The 22,186-nt window shown below is 34.1% G+C and overlaps 1 protein-coding gene across 1 annotated transcript; it reads left to right on the top strand.

Annotated features, from left to right (window-relative positions):
- The first annotated feature begins 2,707 nt into the window (after nucleotides 1–2,707).
- LOC130980892 (uncharacterized) lies at nucleotides 2,708–3,439 on the top strand. Its single transcript, XM_057904536.1, has one exon. The coding sequence runs from the start codon at nucleotides 2,708–2,710 to the stop codon at nucleotides 3,437–3,439; it is 732 nt and encodes a 243-aa protein (XP_057760519.1).
- Nucleotides 3,440–22,186: the final 18,747 nt, after the last annotated feature.

Genomic DNA, 22,186 nt, shown 5'->3' with positions numbered 1-22,186 from the left:
ATTGGATAATTTCCCTGTTGATGAGTTCATTAGATGTGGGTAAACTACCATGAAACATTATATATATACACATGAATATATGTTAAGGTTCAAAGAGCAATATATAGGCGTCTCGTAGTCTCATTGGTTGATAAAATAGATCTAGATCTAGGTGGAATATAAATATATAATGGCGTATGAGACTGGAACTTTTATTTTGGATATGCCAACGAAGGTGCATAGCACATTGTGATTTCATCTTCTAACGTCTCGCGTGTCAGATGTATTATTCCTCTCCCAGGGGAACATTTTTTTTTTTCAACGAAAGCTTGTAATTGTATAAATCGCTTTATTTAACTTCTTGCATTTTCTTAAATAATTATTCTAAGCACGCATAAAATATAATCATTCATGTAAAATATATATTAAAAAAATTAAAGAATACTTGTATTTATATATAAATATATAATAATTAATATTTTTGTACATTTAATAATTTTTTAAATAGTCCCCCTAAGAGCAAATAAGTGCGTTAACCAAGTTTTTGAGAGCAGAATTTAGTCGAAGAACCAGTTTAAAAATTCAATAATTTAACCGTGGTTAATAACTTTAAATAAATAAATAATAAATTATTTAAATTAAATTATTAATATAAATTTTTGTATCTCTAAATTCATCAATAATATAATAAAATTTAAAATGCTCCATTATTTCTCAAGTAATAAAATATACCAACAGCACGTCAAAAAAGAAATAATGATCAAGTTCCAAATATTGGTATACTTACTATGAAGTATCAAATTTGCAACTAAAAAACACACATTCTGATTATCACCATATGTTATAAGTACCATCTTTTGAGAGACCTTCAATTCTTCAAACAGCTTCAGAATGGAGATTATTTCGGATTCTGGTAAAGATATATAGAATATGTTACTTTACTATACTACTTCTACTAATTTTGCTTTGTTTGTGACACTTTCATGAGATAAGCTTGGTTCTTAGATATATACGATGGCCTATAATTAATTTTCGATCCTCCATTACTCCTTCCCAATTTGCATTTGCAAAAGCCAAAAGCTTGTTTAAAGAATCTTTAGATCCTTTTCACTTCTTTTCAATGCTGACTAACTAGGTTATGGATGAATACTCTATTAACTGAATATGCCAAATTTAGATGATGGTTGTCAAGTATTGCAATGCTTCAACTATAGATCTATATAATTGTGAATTTTCAATTTTCACAAGGCTCAAAATCATTAGAATGCAATTTTATCGATGAAACTATGGGTGTTGGCATTGAATTTGTTGATAACATCCCTACTTTAGCTAATAATTCCGAGGCATACTTTTGTTGGGAGAATAAAACATTATCATCTCTTAAATAAGACGCCTTTAATCCTAAGGCAGAACTTAATTTACACAGGCCATTAAAGAAAAAATGGTATTCAACTTAAAAGATCAATTTTTGAAAAAAGAATTTTACATTACTTTTTGTTTATCATACCTGACCCAAATATAAGGCCAGGCCCAACAAAAAACTTAGTTCCACCAGTCTAAAGCAACAGGTCATCGCTTCTAGAAACCTCAATTGAATCTCTATCTCCTCCCAAAAGATAAACCTCCAACAAACTTCCAAGATACAGGAAACGGCTATCCATCATATAAGATAGAACTACTCCCTACCAGGAAGGTCACATACTCTACTATAAATATACTGGCACCTCCCAGGTATAATTCACATTCTAATCTACTAAAAATTTGCCTAAAACCCTTTCTAACTTAAGCATCAGAGTCTCTTGTAAGTACCACATCCTCCTCCTCACGAGAAACTTGGACAGGCGCCACCTCAGTACCAAAGAGGTCGGATGCTGCCACACTAAGGAATTTGGACCTCACGTTCAGATTCAAATCAACGTTTCAGATAACCCTCGAAATATTAGCACCGTTGTCAGGGACCTGGAATTCATCCCACAACAATGATGGACAACCAGCGTAAAGATGGCCATACGGCATCAGAATCTAAAGCTGAGCCCCAACCTGGGGGTAACGCCATCATACTGCCACCTCCTCAACCACAATGCCCGCAAGGAGAAGGACCAGCAGCTAATCCTCGACCAAGGCAGATCTGTTCGGAAGTTCGTCACTTGGAGGAAAAAGAACACTCTCAGACGGTCAAGATATTAGGTCTCATCCGAGGCCAACGAAATCGACTAGAACAACTCAAGAACCAGGTAGAAAGGCAGCGAGAGGCCGAATGAGAGCTACGGAGAGAAGTAAGACGACGAAAGGAGCTAGAAGAAATGCTCCAAAAGTTGAAAACTGATCTCTGAAACCAAACTAATTGGATAGATCGGGAAGACAGCCCTCTGGGGCAAGAAGACCCATTCTGCGAAGAAATCATGCTAGCCAAGGTGCCCAGGAACTTTAAAACCTCCGACATGGACTTTTATGACGGGATGACCAACTCTAGGCACCATCTCAGCAACTTCAAAGCAGAATGTACCTGGTTGACGCCTCAGACGCTACCCGCTGCAAAGCATTCCTGACTACTCTAACTAAAGTGTCCATGAAGTGGTTCGACACCTTACCTCCTAGGTCGGTAACTAGTTTTGACGACTTATCTCAGAAGTTCGTTTCCTAGTTCTCCATCCAGAAGGATAAACCGAGATACGCACCGAGCTTGCTAAGAATCAAACAATAGGTTGGGGAAAGCATCTGTGACTACATGGAAATATTCAACAAAGCATGCCTGAAAATCCAGAACCTACCCACTGAAGCTGTAATCATGAGACTAGTCAACGGCCTCAAAGAAGGACTATTCTCCCAGTCAATATCCAACAAACATCCGGTCTCTCTAAATGAAGTTCAAGAAAAGGCAAAGAAATACATCAATATAGATGAGAATTTCCGACTCAGAGAACCTCTGACTCAGTCAAATCTACCCTACCAAGCACACGAAAAAGATAAGGAACCTAATAAGAAGGAAGAACAAAATGTCGAGAAGCCCCTGAAGTACCATAATTACACTGCTCTTATACTATCGCTAGTGAACGTCTATCGAGAGATATGCCACACAGAGAAGCTTTCTCCTCCGCGTTCGAACAAACACAAAAAAGGAGAAAGTCGAACGAAGTATTGTGAATACCACAAACTCTATGAACATTCCACCAATGAATGTTATGACTTAAAGAATGTCATAGAAAAGATTGTCAGAAAAGATCGGTTGGACAGATACCTGGCTAACAAATCGGACGACCCAAAGAAGAGAATGAGGGAGGAAGAGGAAGGACGACAAGAACGTCCACCTCAGACCCCGAAGTGGCCTGTGCACGTGATCAATGAGGGTTTTACTGGAGAAGGCATGTCAAAATCATCCCGGAAAAGGCACCTCAAGGGGGTATACCACGTCGGAAAGGAAAATAAACTACCCGACTTGCCTACATCACGTTCACCATAAAAGACACCGAAGGAATAACACCTGGACACGACGACCCCATGGTGATAACAATGATCCTAGCAAACGCCAACCTCCACAGAATTTTGATAAACCAGGACAACTACGTGGATATCTTATTCAAATCTACTTTCGATAAGCTTGAGTTGTAAAAAAGGAATTTAAAAGTCTACCCAAACAAGGGGACACACCAATCTAACCCTTTAGGTACATCTCTTTGTACATCACTTTTGAAAAAGGTACGAGATTGAAGACACTGAACATAGATTACATCGTTATTGATGTCAACTTGGCATACAACGCTTTAATAGATTGGACTACCCTAAACCGACTTGGCATACAACTTGGCATAACATAAATATGGAAGCAATGCAATGCAAGGAGTTTAATTGTTAGTGGTAATGTTAAAGTCAAGTTTTATTGAATTAATGTGTGGTGTCCATTAAAATTCATGCTTCATGGCAAGAGAACGAAGTTATCTTGACTCTTTCGTTTCGTGCAAGAAATGAAGTGACTGTGAGAGATCGAGCTCGCTATGGTGCACTTTAATTTCATGTCCCTTAATCCCTATCTATTGAACATGCTTTGTTAAGAAACAGCTAGATAGTTTCGTAATCCAAAATCATTTTGAATATTATTTGTAGATTTTCAGGATTCAAACAAATAACTTAATCCTTAAGGAGGAGATCAAATAAAATGCATTCTTGTTACTACTTATTATCAATCATTTCTTGCATTTGGTAGTATTCTTTCATGAGTAAACTATTATTAGAACATTTTCTTGGGTGTAATCCATGCACATTAGTATAATCTAGATCACGACTAATCAGTTAGGAGGATTTCAAATAATTTAATAATTAATGAGATGTTAATTGAAATATATATAGCCACCCTTAATTATTATGGTTGTTGTGGACCACAAAGTGGGATTATATATATATATATAATTATGTTATGTATATGCTAAAATTAGTTATTAAAATTAGTTATTAATATAAAATATATATTAAAATATAAATATATACTAAAAATATATTAAATTATATATATTTATATATAAATATATTAGTAGTTAAAATTAATTCTGATGCACGAATAACATATTTGTTATATGTATTATAGTATAGTTAGTTTTCAAATTGATGGTGATTGACTTGTTATGATTGGATAATTTCCCTGTTGATGAGTTCATTAGATGTGGGTAAACTACCAGAAACATTATATATATACATACACATGAGTACATGTTAAGCTTCAAAAGAGCAATATATATGTGTCTCGTAGTCTCATTGGTTGATAAAATGGATCTAGATCTAAGTGGAATATAAATATATAATGGCGTATGAGACTGGAACTTTTATTTTGGATATTGCAATGAAGGTGCATAGTGTTAGGGAATTATTTTAATTTATTTGTGGGTAATATATATATTAATTATAATCATAAATTATGTTATTTTAAATTAAATAATTTATATAATGATAATTTTATTTATTGTTATAAATGTTAAATTGAATAAGTCATTATTATTTTTGATTTGGAATTAAATGATAATAAAATCAGATATTATCTTTTGTTCTTTAAATAACTATTTTTTGGATTTTAGATATATTATCTTTTGGACTTTAGATATTATTTTATTTGGACTTTTGGGTTTAATGGGTACCATGTTAAATAGGCTTTATATATATGGTTTAATTACTTTGTTGATTCCTATAGTTTTGCAAAATTTTCAATTAGATTCCTATACTTTTTTTTCTTTTAATTGGGTCCATATACTTTTATTTTTTTTAATTTAGTCCTTACTGTCATAAAACCGTTTGAAATAACAGAATATTCTATTAAAAAAACAAATATTCTCATAATTTAGTCAAAAAATTTAATTAAAAACACCTCTATTTTTATAAAATACCAAAAATACCCTTTATATTTTTGTCCCCCAAAATCAGAGAACTCTAACTATCCCTAGGTTATTCTCCTAAGTTTCCAATTGGATTTCTCCTCCGTCGCACTCTGCTGCCGTCTTCCATGGCGTCGTCGTCGTCCGTCGTTGGGTGGTCGTCGTCTCTCTGCGTCGCCCATAGGTGCTCTGTTCTGCTCCGCTCGTCCGCCTTGCCTATTGCATCCCCTCGTCCCGCCTTGCCTCACAGCGCCTCGCGGTGCCTTGCCTCAAATCGCCGCTCCTCGACTTCGCGTTTTGTTGTCTGGACTGGTTCGGCAACAACAGGTGATGATTGGATTTTGTTTTAGTTTTTCAGCATTGGATAATAATTCTTCTCAATAATGTCTTCCTCCCACTACACTAAGAATGAGAGAAATGTTATGCTTAAAATAACTAGTAGTCAAACGGCATCCTCTCCCGATTCTAATGCTTTAGGTTCAATGTTGAAAAATCTTAATTGTTAAATACCTCTAATTTTACTTATGCTTATTTTTTGTTGCTGCTTGTATATAATTTGACTTTATTTGATTAGGTAACCAACATTCTGGATGACAAAGAGAACCAATTGATCTAATTGTGAAGCTTAGTTTGCTAAAATTAATTTTGATTGTGCTAAAAAATTTTGATTATGAGTTTTGATTATATATTTTATCTGTAATTAATTGATTATGTTAGAAATAAGGAAATAGGTGAGATTGGAGATAAGGTGTTTGATTAAATGCCTTTGAGAGAGTTGAATTGATTATGAGTTTTAATTATGATGTTATCTATAATTAATTGATTATGAGTTTAATTGATCATTGTCATAGAGGCATACAGATTCTACTTGTAAAAGTTTGGGCTGCAATCCTCAAGGCATTACTGCTGACAGGCTTCGATGCTTGGTTCTGCAATACCAAAGATCGGTGGTAAAAGCAAAGGCCTCATATACAACTGAATGTGCTGCTATGGTTAATACCAATTCCCGCAGAGACTTTCTTGGATTGGCTTTAGGAATCTCAAGCCTCTTTGTTGGCTCATTGGAAGCCAAAGGAGCTGGTTTGCTCCCGAAAGATAAGCCGAAACTATGTGATGAAACTTGTGAGAAGGAGCTTGATAATGTATGGTAAGAATACATTGTTTCCTTCTCTGTCTCCTTTCTTTGTTTTTCTCTGCTAAAACATTACAAATGGTTGTTGTAAATTGCTAATAATGCTTTGATATTTGATGTAATTGTATTGCATTTCCTGTTTCTACTAATGTTAGTCAGCACCTTTCTCAAATGTCAGTTACTTTTTAAGAGAAATTCTTCAAATAAATCTTGAAAATTCAAAACATTATTAGTATCTAAGCTATTCTTTCCTGATAATAGAATCTATCATTCTTAAAGGAATAGCAGACATTCTTATATTTTCAAAGAATTTGTGCACCATACAAAGAATCTGTTAATAACCAATCTATGTGATTGCACTTAAGTTTTAATATTCACATTTTTAAGACCCTTGATCAATGACCACCATGGTATCAATGGATTTTACTTGGAATACCCATAGCTAAATGACTAATGTTGACTTTGAAAATTTTATGCAATGAAGGTAACTATGGTAACTACTGAATCAGGTTTGCAATACAAGGATATTAAAGTTGGACAAGGTTCTAGTCCCCCAGTTGGATTTCAGGTGTGAAATTTTTTTTAATTTATTCAGTTCTTTTTTATATGCAATACAAGATAGATAATATCTATTCTGCTCGAAGTTAACCGTTGAAAAAGGAAATATAGAACTAGAACACTTTTGCATTTTAAGCAACATGTAAGACACGGGGACAATGATTTTGTCATGATGTGTCTCTCTGTATCTCTGTCTCAGTGTAATCAAACATATTTGTATCTAACCAAATGCAACTTTATTTCTATACGCACTCCTTTGGTAATATACCTTATGTAATGTAATTGTAATTACAGGTAGCAGCTAATTAAGTAGCAATGGTTCCTTCTGGACAAGTATTTGATAGGTGGTCCAAAAGCAGCATGTGCTGGTTGTGTTGGCTTTGCAGCATTCTCAGTCGTTATAGAAAAGTTCTTAGGCAGGCATGAGTAGTTATCTATTGAATTGAAGTCACCCAATTTTGCATTCATTAGGCATAGCATGGATTTTCATAGTGATAATCTTTTGCCCATTTGCTAAAGGGAGCATACAAAATTGTAGTATTATTTTACATCGATTATTGTTTATTTGTATACAATATCAATTGGTGGATGCATTTCTCCAATTTCAAACTAGATGTAAGTATGCTCTTAAGTATTAATGTAAAGTTTATTATGTAAACTGGATGCATTATCATAATCAATACTTGAAGGATGAAAACTAAATTTTATATATGCTTATTACTATTATTTCTATTTCATTTTATCTATTCTTTTTTTTAGGTTCTTAAGATAAGGTATTTTGAAAGTCGAAAAAATAAGAAAAAGTATTTTTAGTACAATTTGTATATAAATAAGCAAAAAAATGATAGTGACAAAATAAAAGGGATAATAGAAATATTTTTCATGTCTTAGAATCATTGAATAGGGATTATAGGAATATCTTTCATTGAATATTTATAATTTTACCGAATTTTCAATTAAGTTCCTATATTTTTTTTCTTCTTAATTAGGTCTCTAAGAGTATAGAAGTAATTTCACAATTCACTAATATTTTTTTGACGTTTAACGTTAATAGGGACTAAATTGAAAAAAAAATTAATGTATAGGAACCTAATTAAAAGGTAAAAAAATACAGGGACCTAATTAAAAATTTCGTGAAACTATAGACACCAACAAAGTAATTAAACCTATATTTATTAATTAGTATGTTTACTGATGCACATCATGAATTTTCTATATGTGTATAGACGTGCTAATAGGTATATATGTTGATAGACATTATCATTGTTTGGTTATACATTAAAGTATATTTATATATGTATATAAATATATTATACGAGATCGATTTGACATTTAATTTATATAATGATTAATTTTAATTGTAATGGATCAAGAATTTTTTTGGCACATGAATTGAGTTATAATCATGATTTTTAAGGTTTGAAAAGACATCATTAAGATTTAAATTCTTTTGCGATTTAAATATTTTTTTAAATTGTTACATAAGAAAACTAGTAACAATTTGAATTATTATACCCACTTATTTTATAAAGATTTAGTTTTAGAATAAATTGATTGAACATTATACTGCCAAAGTAGCCTCTTTTGTGAAAATTGATTTATTTAAAACATTAGGAATACAGTGATATGTAATTCATGCAAATATTGGCTGGCCCAAAGGAATGTCTATATTTGGCCGAATTACATACACATATTGATAGTAAATACATGTTTGGGTAATTAATTAAAAATAAAGTAATGCTTATTATTAATGCGGACAATATTCGGCCCAAAGGAAGTTTATTGTTTGGCCAAATAATAAATATTGCACACTTCTGTTTATTTTCTATTAATTATGCGGTCAATAATCGGCCCAAAGGAAGGTTATTGTTTGGCCAACAAATAGAAAATATATGCGGTAATAAATAGATTGCAAAATTTAAGTCTCCATGTACGCATTAGGTCGGTCCAAAAAAAGGTTTAATGTGTGACAAGAATTTTGACAATATTTGATTACTGCAATGAGAGTATCATTTATAGTTAATTTTTCTATCCAAAAATTGAAAATTAATGTTGTTCTAGATATCTCAATATGGACTTTTTCTATTATTTAACTAATGTTTGCTACATGTTCCTTTTGTTCTAATCCAGAAACTATGACTTTAGCTACCAATATTTCTGCATAAATTAGCAGTATTTCTATGCTGAATGGTTCAAACTTTAAAGTTTGGAAGGATATCGTGAAGATTGTCTTCGGTTGTATGGATCTAGATATAGCACTTCGAGAGGAGAAACCTACTTCCACTCCAGAGAATCTCAATGAGGTTAAAATAGAGAAGTGGGAGAGATCCAATCAAATGAGCATTTTGATCATGAAACGCTCAATTCCTGAGGCATTTCGGGGCTTAATTACTGAGGATAAAGATGCCAAACAGTTCCTAAAGGATGTTGAAAAATTCTTTACTAAGAATGAAAAGGCGGAGACAAGTAATCTTTTGAGCAAACCTGTCTCTATGAGGTATAAAGGTAAAGAGAACATAAGGGAGTACATTATGGGGATGTCTCATCTTGCTTCTAAATTGAAAGTACTAAAGTTAGAGTTGTTTGAAGACTTACTCGTGCATTTCATTTTGATCTCCCTTCCTGTACACTTTGGGCAATTCAAAGTGAGTTATAACACTCTGAAGGACAGTTGGTCCTTAAATGAGCTTATATCTCACTGTGTACAAGAAAAAGAGAAGCTACAGCAAGATAAGATTGAAAGTGCTCACATGACTTCATCTTCTCAGTATAAAAGAAAGCGTGATATTACTGCGAATGTGCCTTTTCAGTAGAAAAAGGCTAAAAAACAGGATCAAGTTTCAACTTGTTTCTTCTGTAAGAAGGTGAGACACATGAAGAAGAATTGTACCAAATATGCCACTTGGCGTGTAAAGAAGGGTATAATTTTTACTTTCGTTTATTCTGAGGCTAGTTTAAGTTATGCACCTATTGATATTTGGTGGGTAGATTCTGCTGCTACTACTAATGTAAGTGTTACTATGCAGGGTTGCTTGTGGAGCCGACCGCCAAGTGATGCTGAAAGATACATTTATGTGGCAGACGGCAATATAGTTGCAGTCGAAGCTATAAAAACCTTTAGATTATGTTCCACGAGTGGATTTTACTTGGATTTATTAGAGACATTTTATGTATCGTCATTTAGACGAAATTTGGTTTCTATTTTTTTTTGGACAAATCAGGTTATTTCTTGTTCGTTCAGAGACAATAAAGTCAATCTCTTCTATAATTTGAATAATATTTGCTCTGGTCATTTGGTGGATAATCTATATAGGCTTGACTTAAATTCCTATAATAATGAAATACTGCAAACGGGTAAAAAAACAAAAACTAAATGAGAATTCGGCATCATTATGGTACAAACGCCTAGGTCATATCTTTAAATAGAGAATTCAGAGGCTCGTGTCGAATGGAATTCTCGGACCCCTAAATTTGGCGGACTTTGAAGTCTGCATTGAGTGCATAAAGGGGAAAAGGACAAACGAAAGAAAATTAGGTGCCGATAGAGCTAAAGATGTCTTAGAACTGATACATACCGATATATGTGGCCCATTCTCTACTGTCTCTTGAAATGGACAACGGTACTTTATTACGTTCATAGATGATTATTCTCGTTACTGGTATCTATATTTAATTCATGAAAGGTCCCAAACCTTGGATGTTTTCAAGTCTTTCAAAGCTGAAGTTCAACTTCAACTTGGAAAGAAAATTAAAGCTGTCAAATTTGATCGTGATGATGAATACTACGGAAGATATGACAGTTTAGGTGAGTAAAATCCCGGGCCTTTTGCTCTTTTCCTATAGAAGATTGGTATTGTTCCGCAATACACCATGCCAGGCAAACCTAGCATGAATAGTATTGCAGAGCGAAGGAACCGAACTCTTAAGGACATGGTGAGAAGTATGATTAGTCATTCTTCATTGCCTGAATCACTATAGGGAGAAGTCTTAAAGACCGCAGTGTACATCTTTAATAGGGTACCAAATAAAGTAGTTAACAAAATTCTTATGAAATTTGGACTGGAAAAAGGCCAAGTATAAAGCATTTGCATATTTGGAGATGTCCAGCTAAGACGTGATCTTATAGGTCGCATCAAAGAAAATTGAACTCAAGAACAATTAGTTGCTACTTTGTTGGTTACGTTAAGTGTTCACGAGGGTACACATTTTACAATCCTGCATCAAGGTCTATTTTTGAAACGGGAAATGCGATATTTCTTGAGGATGTTGAGTTTGGGGGGAAGGAAATATTAGGAATGTTGCTTTTGATGAGGATTCTGTAACTGACAATAATCAGGTCCTTTGCCTATTATTGTTCAAGATATAGTTATAGTACAAAAGCACAATGAGAATCCTACTATAGATCCAGTTACAGTACAAGAGAATAATGAGAATATTGTTGTTGCTCAAGATACTGCTATAATATAGGAAAATTATGAGAATCCTCCTAAACCCCAACCCATACAACAAGCTCAACAACCTCAAGAAGTGTCATAAAGAAGATTCAATAGAGAAAAAAAATCTATCTATGGCCTCAAACAATCTTTCTGTTAATGGTATCACAAGTTTAATCAAGTCATTACCTCATATGGTTTTGAGGTAAATATTATAGATGAATGTGTATACCGCAAGTTCAGTGGGAGTAAATACATATTTTTGGTCTTATATGTTGATGACATTCTTTTTGTTAGTAACGATATAAGCTTGTCGCATGAAACTAAGAAATTTTTATTGAACAAATTTGAAATGAAAGATCTTGGTGATGCCCCTTTAGTATTAGGAATCGAGATACTAAGAGATCACTCTCAAGATATTCTTGTATTATCTCAAAATAACTATATTGAAAAGATTTTAAGTAGATATGGCATGGAAAGTTATAGACTAATGGACACACCCGTAGCTAACAGAGACAAGTTTAGTCTCAAGCAATGCCCTAAAATGATCTTGAGAGGACAGCAATGCATGATAAACCTTATGCATCAGTATTAGGGAGTTTAATGTATGCTCAAGTCTGCACACGTCCCAATAATCATTTATAGTGGGAGTGTTGGATAGATACTTGAGCAATCCGGGCATAGATTATTGGATAGCTGTTAAACACGTAATGCGTTATCTAAAGAGAACAAATGATTACATGCTTACTTATCGGAGATCAGAAAATTTGGAGATCATTGGGTACTCTGATTCCGATTTCATGGCATATGATTGTGAAACTTTGTCACTGAGCTTTGTATAGTAGATGACATTGAAAGATCATTAAAGATATTTTGTGATAATAAGTCAGCAGTACTATACTCCAATAACAATAAGAGCTTGACAAAATCGAAGCATACAGACATCAAGTTCTTAGTTGTCAAAGAGAATGTTTAAGAAAAATAGATTTTCATAGGACATATAGGAACAGAGTATATGCTAGCAGACTCAATAACCAAGGAATTGATCCCTAAAGTCTTTCATGAGCACACTGCTCGGATGGGTGTCAATATTTGTGATGCCTTGGTTTAGTGGGAGTTTATTTTATGCTATATGTCCTATGACAGATATTGAGTTATTTTTCTGTAGAATTAAGTTGATGGTTTATTTCATGTTATGTGAAATGTTTATTTTGCAATATTTGTATTGTGTTTGATCTTAATAAAGTTTTAAATTTGGACCAACTAGAAATAGACATGCATGAGATCACTTGGCATGTAATTTCTATATTACTCATCCAAATTTGATCTATGTCGTTAAGTATATTAGGATGGTGATTGTTGTGGTTTAGTCACGACATTAATGTGATAAAAGCTACGATAGTTCTATATCTAATGTATGAGACGGACCAGATTGTTAAAGTAATGAGAGAAATAGCATTCAGATGCGCGCATAAAGTTTATAAGATGTGATTATGTTAAGAAAGAATATATGTATAGCTCAATTGGGAGATTGTTAGAAAATTATTTTAATGTTCTAATTTGTTTGTGGGCAATACATATATTAATTATAATCACAAATTATGCTATTTCAAATTAAATGACTTATATAATGGTGATCTCAGTTATTGTTATAAATGCTAAATTGAATAAGTCATTATTACTTTTGATTTGGAATTAAATGAGAATAAAATCAGATATTATCTTTTGTTCTTTAGATAATTATCTTTTGGACTTTAGATACTATTTTATTTGGGCTTTAGGGTTTAATGGATGCCATACTCAAATATAAATAGGTCTTCTGGGTTTTGGTCTCCAATATACCAAAACCTTTTTTGGTACTCTTTTTCTATTAAAAGAGTCACAGTTCAATCGCCTAAAAATATAGAAGGTTTTGGTTGAAAAAGATCAAAAGAACCACAAAATTCAAATCCTTCCATTAATTTCTGATTTTTATAAGTAAAAATACGCTTTCACATTATAATATATTTTTAGTGATTAAATATGGATAATCTGAATTATTGAAATTAATTTATTCCAACACATAGCTCATTGTGATTTCATCTTCTAACGTCTCCGCGTGTCAGATGTATTATTCTTCTCACAGGGAAATAAATTTTTTCCAACGAAAGCTTGTAACTATATAAATCGCTTTATTTAACTTCTTACATTTTCTTAAATAATTATTCTAAGCACGCATAAAAAAATAATTATTTATGTAAAATATATATTAAAAAAAATAAATAATATTTATATTTATATATAAAAATATATAAAAATTAATTTAATAATTAATATTTTTTTGCATTTAATAATTTTTAAAATAGTCCCCCTAAGAGCAAATAAGTACTCTAACCAAGTTTCTAAAAGCAGAATCCAGTTCAAAAATTCAATAATTTAACGTTAATAAGTTTAAATAAATAAATAATAAATGATTTAAATTAAATTATTAATATAAATTTTTGTATCTCTAAATCCATCAATAATATAATAAAATTTAAACTGCTCCATTATTTCTCAAGTAATAAAATATACCAACAGCGCATCAAAAAAGAAATGAAGATCAAGTTCCAAATATTGGTCCTTACTATATGAAGTATCAAATTTGCAACTAAAAAACACACATTCTGATTATCACAATATGTTTACCATCTTTTGAGAGACCTCAATTCTTCAAGCAGCCGCAGAATACAGATTATTTCGGATTTTGTTGAAGATAGAATATGTTACTTTACTATGCTACTTCTACTAATTTTGCTTTGTTTGTGACACTTTCAAGATATAATTAAGGTTGGTTCCTAGATATATATGATGGCCTATAATTGATTTTCGATTCTCCATTTCTCCTTCCCAATTTGCATTTGCAAAAGCCAAAAGCTTGTAGCTAGTCAGTACATTTAGAAAATATCAACCCCTGGCTAACGGTACCTTTAAAGAATCTTTAGATCCTTTTCACTTCTTTTCAATGCTGACTAATTAGGTTATGGATGAATTGAGATACTCTATTAACTGAATTTGCCAAATTTAGATGGTGGTTGTCAAGTATTGCAATGCTTCAACTATATATCTATATAATTGTGAATTTTCACAAGGCTCAAAATCATTAGAGTGTAATTTTAATTTATCGACGAAACCATGGGTGTTGGCATTGAATTTGTTGATAACATCCCTACGTTAGCTAATAATTCAGAGGCATACTTTTGTTGGGAGAATAAAACACTATCATCTCTTAAATAAGACACCTTTAATACTAAGGCAGAACTTAATCCAGACAAGCCCTTAAAGGAAAAATGCTATTCAGCTTAGAGATCAATTTTTGAAAATTTTTTTCTGCATTACTTCCTATAACAACACATATACTAACAGATAGGTAACTGAATTTTAAAGATTGTCTTACATAAAGAGATATCAATTTTAGTATTTTGAAATTCAAAATTCCATAATGTTGATTTAAGAGAAACCTGGCTCTTGGAGCATATATCACGACACATAAAGAGAGCTCGATTCAATTAACAAATCAATGTAGGGTCAAAATTTTCATAGCCCTGTGATTGTTGCATGCATGAATACATGTTCCTTAAGAAGTATTATCAAAATTTTGCTTTGTTTGTTGAAGAAGTACTATTCAAAAATGAGTTCAATTGTACGTTCTGTTTAGTATATGGTGCTCATATTAGAATGGAGAAACTGGCTATGTGGAAGGAACTGAGCTTTGTAGCTGGGTTATGTCAAGGTCCGATATGTTATATGGGAGCTTTTTATAAGGTTCTCTGGATTGAAGAGAGGAAAGGTTAGGACAGGTTAACAGCATCGGCAGAAGAATTCAATGATTGGATTCAAGATATGCAATTAGTGGACTTACCGTTGTATGATCAGAAATTTACTTGGTTCAGAGGCTGCTCCTGCAGTCGTATTGATAGAGTTCTGTTAAGTGTAGAATGGTTTGAGAAATTTCTGGAAATAAAATTAAAAGGTAGACCGAGAGGTTTGTCATATCACTGCTCGATTCTAGTAGAGGATTCCAAATTCAGAGGTGGACCACGACCTTTTCGAAGCTTAGATTCTGGGTTTACACATGAGAGTTTCTTAAGAATGATTAGGAAAGAATGAAGGAATCTTGAGGAGCTGTAGTTTACAGAGAAATTGAAGGCTTTAACGCTGCCTTTGGGGAGATAACATAAGGACAATTATGGTGACATGGACAAGAAAATTCAACGCTTTGAGAAGGAGATAAAGAAGGTAAATGAGATGGCTAGAAATGGAGTGTATGATGATACAGTTGAGACTAGAAGAAAAGCTCAAGTAAGCTATTGTAAACGGTGGTATGTGAGAAAAGAAATATACTGGAAGCAAATGTTGCGGTCTAGGCATGCGAGGGATATGGAGAAGAACACTAGGTACTTCCATAACTTGGCGTCGACAAGAAGAAGGAATAATAGTATTGATGCATTGGTAATTAATGGAAGGCTGATAAGAAATCAAGCACGGATCAAGATTGCTATCAGAGAGTTTTATAAGGCTTTGTATCATCAAGAGAGATCGCCAGTTATGGGGTTTAGGGATGGATTAGTAAATCGGATCAACGAAGAAGAGGCTGTATCATTGGAGAGAATGCCATCAATAGAGGAGGTTAGGGAGGCGGTCTGGGATTGTGAGACATCTAAAGCTCCTGGAAGTGATGGGTATAACATGAATTTCGTTAAAAAGTGCTGGGACAACATTGGTGCAGAGTTCACATCAGTTGTACTGGAATTTTTTCATTCATCAAGGCTGCCTTCTGATTCGAATATTACGTGGGTGGCCTTAGCACCAAAGTTCACTGGAGCCAAAGAGATTAAGGACCTCCGGCCGATTAGCATGGTAGGTTGCGTGTATAAAGTAATCTCTAAAATGATGGTCCGCAGGATGAGATCAGTGATGGCTGGTAGGGGAGACTCAGAGTGCATTTATGAAGGGTAGGAAAATATATGATGGGGCGCTTATTGCGTGCGAAACAGTACAATGGTTAAAGATGAAGAAGAAGACAGCTGCAATCATTAAATTAGACTTTTAGAAGGCGTATGATCGGGTTAAGTGGAGCTTCGTGGATATAATGTTACAGAAGATGGGCTTTGTTTGGAGGTGGAGGGAATGGGTGAAGGAATGTGTTGGTACAGCTTCTATGTCGATTTTGATAAACGGCTCACCAACAAAACCGTTTAAGATGGAAAGGGGGTTGAGACAAGGTGACCCACTGGCTCCATTTTTATTTGTACTTGTTGTTGATGTCTTGCATAGGATGGTTGGGGAGGCAGTCAAAAACAGACTATTTCACCTTTGCTGGTTGGTAAGGATAATATAGAGTTATCACATCTCCAGTTTGTAAATGACACTATATTCTTCTGTCCGCCGGAAGAGGAGACCATCAGAAACCATGTCAGGTTGCTAAGATGTTTCGAGATGATGTTGGGGTTAAGTATCAACTTCCATAAGTCAAGTTTGATCCCAATCAATTGCAAACAGCCGTGGACCTACAATAAATGCAACCTATTGGGTTGTAAAGAGGCTAACCGTCCAATCAGATATCTTGGTGTTTCCTTAGGAGCAAACCCAAGATGAGTGAGCACTTGGAAACCAATAATTGATAAAGTAGAGGAGAAGCTTAGCTTGTGGAAGGCAAAAGTACTCAATAAAGTGGGTAAGCTAGTCCTTATTAAAGCAGTACTGAATAACTTGCTATTATACTATTTGAGCCTGTATAAGATATCGAAAGCAGTAGCAGAAAAAGTTTATTTTGTTGCAGAGAAAACTCCTATGGAGCAAGGAGGAATGTAGGAATGGTTTTCCATTGATCAAGTGGGAAGTGGTTCAGGTTCCTAAAAAGTTGGGAGGCTTGGGGGTGGGTGATGCCGTGGTAAGGAATACAGCCCTCCTTTTCAAGTAGTGGTGACAATTCTCAAAAGAGGAGTGTCCACTATAGAAGAAGGTTGTATGCTCTTGTCATAACTTGGATCCTAATGTGATGCTATCATCTCAGAAACTGCCTAGTACAGGGGGTCCATGGAAGGACATCTGCCAGTTGCAGTTCAAAGATTGTAATGTGAGAGATAAGATGATTGCTGGTTTGTCTATGGAGGTGGATGATGGAAGGAGGACCCGGTTTTGGAAAGATATTTGGCTACAAAGTGGTACGTTAAATATGCATTTTCCGAGGCTCTTCTCTATTTCAAACCAAAGAGGATCTGTCATAGGAGACTGTGGGTTTTAGGACGGGTTAGAGTGGATTTGAAACTTTCAGTGGAGACGAGTTTTATTCCAATGGGAGTTGGAATTAGTGGATCAATTGCATGAGACCTTAAGGCCTATGAAGTTAGCTTGTGATACGCAAGACAGAGTTTTTTGGAAGTTTGACAAGGAAGGTATTTTTCAACTAACTCATTTGTGCAGGTGTTGCTGTCAGAAACACTCTCAGAGGACATCACCAGCTATAATTTCACCAAAACATTATGGAAAGGTTTGGTTCTACCACGAGTAGAGTTATTTGCCTGGTTTGTTTTGATAGGAAGAGTGAATATCAAAGAAAGATTGCATAGGCTAGGAATTATTAGCCACGGTGATAACATGTGTGTATTATGTAAAAAGAAGTCGAACATATCTATCACTTGTTTCTTGGTTGTGAGTTCACCTGGCAGGTGTGGTGTGAATGGCTATCTGACTTTGGAAGGTTGTGGGCTATTCCGAGTTCACTGAAAGAACACTTTGAAAGTTGGACAGGAGTTGTTAACAGGAAAGAGGAGCATAACAAGTGGCTCATATGCTTCTTCGTAGTTATTTTGAATGTATGGCTAGAGAGGAACGAGCAGATTTTTAATAACAAGGAAACCAGAGTGAAAGAGGTGTTTCTTAGATCTTTGAACAGTTACAATGAATGGTGTAGTTTGAATCCCTTTGGTTGTTGATGGCAATGCCGGAGATAACATTAGGGATTGCTTTCAGGTTTTAAGTCGTTGTATTTGTTGTTTGAGGCTTTGTTTGTGACTTCGTCGCTCCACTTTATTGTGTTGATCTCACTTGTTAAAAAAAATTGAATTGTCTTGTTACCCATTCTTGAGTCAGAGCAATTTTAAGAATCACTCATATAGTGGATGGTCTAATAACTGGACTGTAAATTTGATCATAATCCATCCCAACAATTTGATCATAAGCCTTGAAGAAAAGCTTAAATAAAAGTTATAAAACAAAAATTGCAACACTCACGTAAACGGAAACTTGGATAGAAAAAAAAAGTAAGGACATATATATATTATAAGAGTAGAGTGTCAAAGGATACAAAATATTTAAGCTTTGGGCTCAATGATAAACCCCGATTTTGTGGTTTATCTTGTGCTTAATTTGGGGGATTTTATCACCTTTTCTCACATTTACTCAATGAACTAGCATGGTTTTGTAATTCTCCCTTGATTTGTGCTTAAATGTGAAAACATGCTTTTTAGGCCGTAAAATAGCTAAATTTAATTCACTTTAATTCTATTCGATACCTTGATATGTTTGTTGAGTAATTTCAGGTTCATAAGGCAAGTATTGGATGGAAGAAGTGAGGAGAAAAGCATGCAAGTGGGAGAACTCATGAAGAAATGAAGGAACCGTAAAACTGTCAAGCCTGACCTCTTCGCACTCAAATGACTATAACTTGAGCTACAGAGATCCAAATGAGGCAGTTCTAGTTTCGTTGGAAAGCTAACATTTGGGGCTTCGAAATGATATAAAATTTGCTATAGTTGCCTGACGTATAGGGGCACGCGCTTGCCATGTACGCGTGCGCGCCGATGGAGCAGCGTGGGTCCATTTTGGGCAACTCGTTGGGGGCGATTTCTAGCTCATTTTGTACCCAATCCAACTCATTTCTGATGCTATTGAACCCAAGGATTGAAGGGGGGATGAACCAAGTAGTCATAGTTTAGTTTTGATTATGTTTTAGGGTAGAATTCTAGAGAGAGAGAAGCTCTCTCCTCTCTCTAGATTTAGGATAGCAATTAGGGTAAAGTTAGGTTAATCACACTCAAATTTATCTTTCAATTCTTGTTTTGATTTTAGTTCTCATTTTATTTTAGTGTTCTATTGTCTCAATCTTCTTAGTTTCTCTTGTTAATTTCTTGCTTTGCTCTCTTTTATGTTGTTGAAACACTTGTTGGATCTCAATTTCTTTTGATGCAATTTTATATTTCCATGTCTCTTGATGTTTATCTTCATTGTTACTATTGATTTCTTGCTTGTGATAGTTATGGGTTTCATTAATTCTAGCATTTTGTGATGTTTATTTTCTTGCACTCTAAGTGTTTGATGAAATATTTTCTCTAATTTTTGAGTAGTTCTCTTTACTCTTGGCCTAGGCTAAGGGAATTGAGTGACCTTGAGTCATTGGGTCTCAATGAATTGGTGATTTGAGAACCTTTGGTGATCAATTTCATAGCCATTGACACTAGCCTACTACTAGGTTAATTAGTAGTGAGGTTAGACCTTATGGGTTGATGTGATCAAGCCTATTTGACGTACCTCAAGCCTAGGAGTAGATATTACGTACTTAAGGCTTTTGGAAGTAGACTTAATAGGTTGGCCTCTCATAATTATCAATATATGGGTTGTAGACAAGGATGGTGATCTCAATTACCTATGTCTAGCCAAGAGTACCTTTCTATTTCTTTTGTTAGTTCATTGTTCATTTACTTTTCTTGCCATTTACTTTTCTTGCAAAAAAATATAAAATCAAACCCCCTTGCATCCTCATAGCCAATAATTGAGCATTTCATTACAATTTCTTGTGAGACGATCCGGAGTTGAAATACTTCGGTTAATTCTTATTTGGGGTTTGTACATGTGACAACTCAAATTTTTGATGTGGGAATTGTTTGTTGCTTTAGAACTATGCTTACAACGAAGTCCTTATTTCAATGAGAGGAATTCTAGACCATCGAGCAATTCTCGTTCATCACTCAACCTGCAAAGCTAAGGCTGGCCGAAGAATATTTACATACATATATGCAATTCCAAGTTCCAAAATACTCAAAGTGAATCCTAGTTCTCCATCAAGCTTCTATGAGACACAAAAGTGAAGCATATAAAAGGAGAAGTATAAACATATATATACTTATACATAACAAAACACTAAAAAACCAAAATCCCACTTCGCTGCAATCGAAACTCCAGACGCCTAGCGAGGTGCCTCTCGACCTACATATAAAAAAGACAACATATGTATGGGATGAGAAATAGAGGTTCTCATCATGTTAATGGTGCTCACATAAATAATATATAAGGTCTTGGGAAAGTTAGAGGCAATCCTAGAACTTCGACACTAAGTTTTTAAAACTTAAAGTTATGAACAAAACCAGAATTTTGGTATATAACTTAAGATTTCCAAATTATAATTTAAACTCTAACTTAACCCTTAAATTTCTGCTTCCTCCATCCCTTCGAACTCCAATGGAACTGCCCTCGTCACTCCTTTACCAAACAAAGGGCCTCTCAGTTGCATGATGCGTGAGCATCTTTCCTATCTTTTCCTAGTGAATTTGCATCTAATTTGTTGAGTTTAATAAAAAATTAATTATCTTTTAGCCAATATGGATGCTACTTTGAGTCTTTTGCAATTTTGTTTATTTTAGATTTTTTGCATCATAAGAACAAAAGGAGATGGCAGCGAGGAGCGACGCGTACGCGTGACTGACACAAGCGCGTGATTTGGAGCTTTCCATGGTGACGTCTGTGCGTGACTGACGCGTACGTGTGATTTGAAGATTTGCTCAACGACGCATATGCGTGACATGCGCCACGTGCAAAAAACGCAGAAAAAATGCTAGGGGCGATTTCTGGGCTGTTTTGACCCAGTTTTCAGCCCAAAAAACATAGATTAGAAGCTGCAGAATGGACAAAACATGTTGTCTCCACCCATCAACTGAAGACCTACTGATTATTCTGATTTAAATTCAAATCTTATTTTTAGGAAAAGATATTATTTTTAATTTTAGATAATTAAATTTTAACTTTATTAGGATTAGTTATAAAAAGGGATTCCATTAGTTAACTTGGAGGCCATCAGATTGGAACTCTGTACATTTTATCAGAATTCTTATTTTTTTCTCTGAACCATGAGCAACTAATCCTCAATTGTTAAGGTTAGGAGCTCTGTCTATTTGTATGGATTGATTTTATTGCTTTTTCTATTTTAATTCATGTATGGATTTATAATTTAAGAATTGTTTTCGCTCTTCATCTTACGAATTTGGGTAGAACGGAAGTATGACCCTCTTTCTATTTGAGTTCTTGCATAACTTAGAAAAGCTCTTTACTTGAACAACATCTTGAAAACATATTCTTCTAAATTTTAATTATCTGGATTTAACAGGATATGTAACATATAATCCTCTTATTTTTGAGTAATTAGAATTTTTGTGGCATATAAACTGGAATTTGAACTTCACCCTCTAATTGGAATTATTTGACCAAGGCATTGGCAGTCGATGAATTTTAGAGGAGACTAGAAAGGTCTAAGGAATTAGGGTCTAGTCATATATAGTTTGCCATAAACTAAATCCTACATGATTAAAATAGTTAGTAAGAAAAGTTAATCCAGAAAAATAGATAACTTTGAAGCCTTAACTATTTTCTCCCATATTTTATTTTCAACTTATTTACTTGCGTGCCTGCCTTCTGATATTTTCAATTTAAACCTT

Source organism: Arachis stenosperma, chromosome 5, assembly GCF_014773155.1.
Source record: "Arachis stenosperma cultivar V10309 chromosome 5, arast.V10309.gnm1.PFL2, whole genome shotgun sequence".
In the NCBI taxonomy this organism is placed as follows: domain Eukaryota; kingdom Viridiplantae; phylum Streptophyta; class Magnoliopsida; order Fabales; family Fabaceae; genus Arachis; species Arachis stenosperma.
The sequence above is the reverse complement of the archived record's forward strand: the minus strand, read 5'-3'. Positions and strand labels throughout refer to the sequence as shown.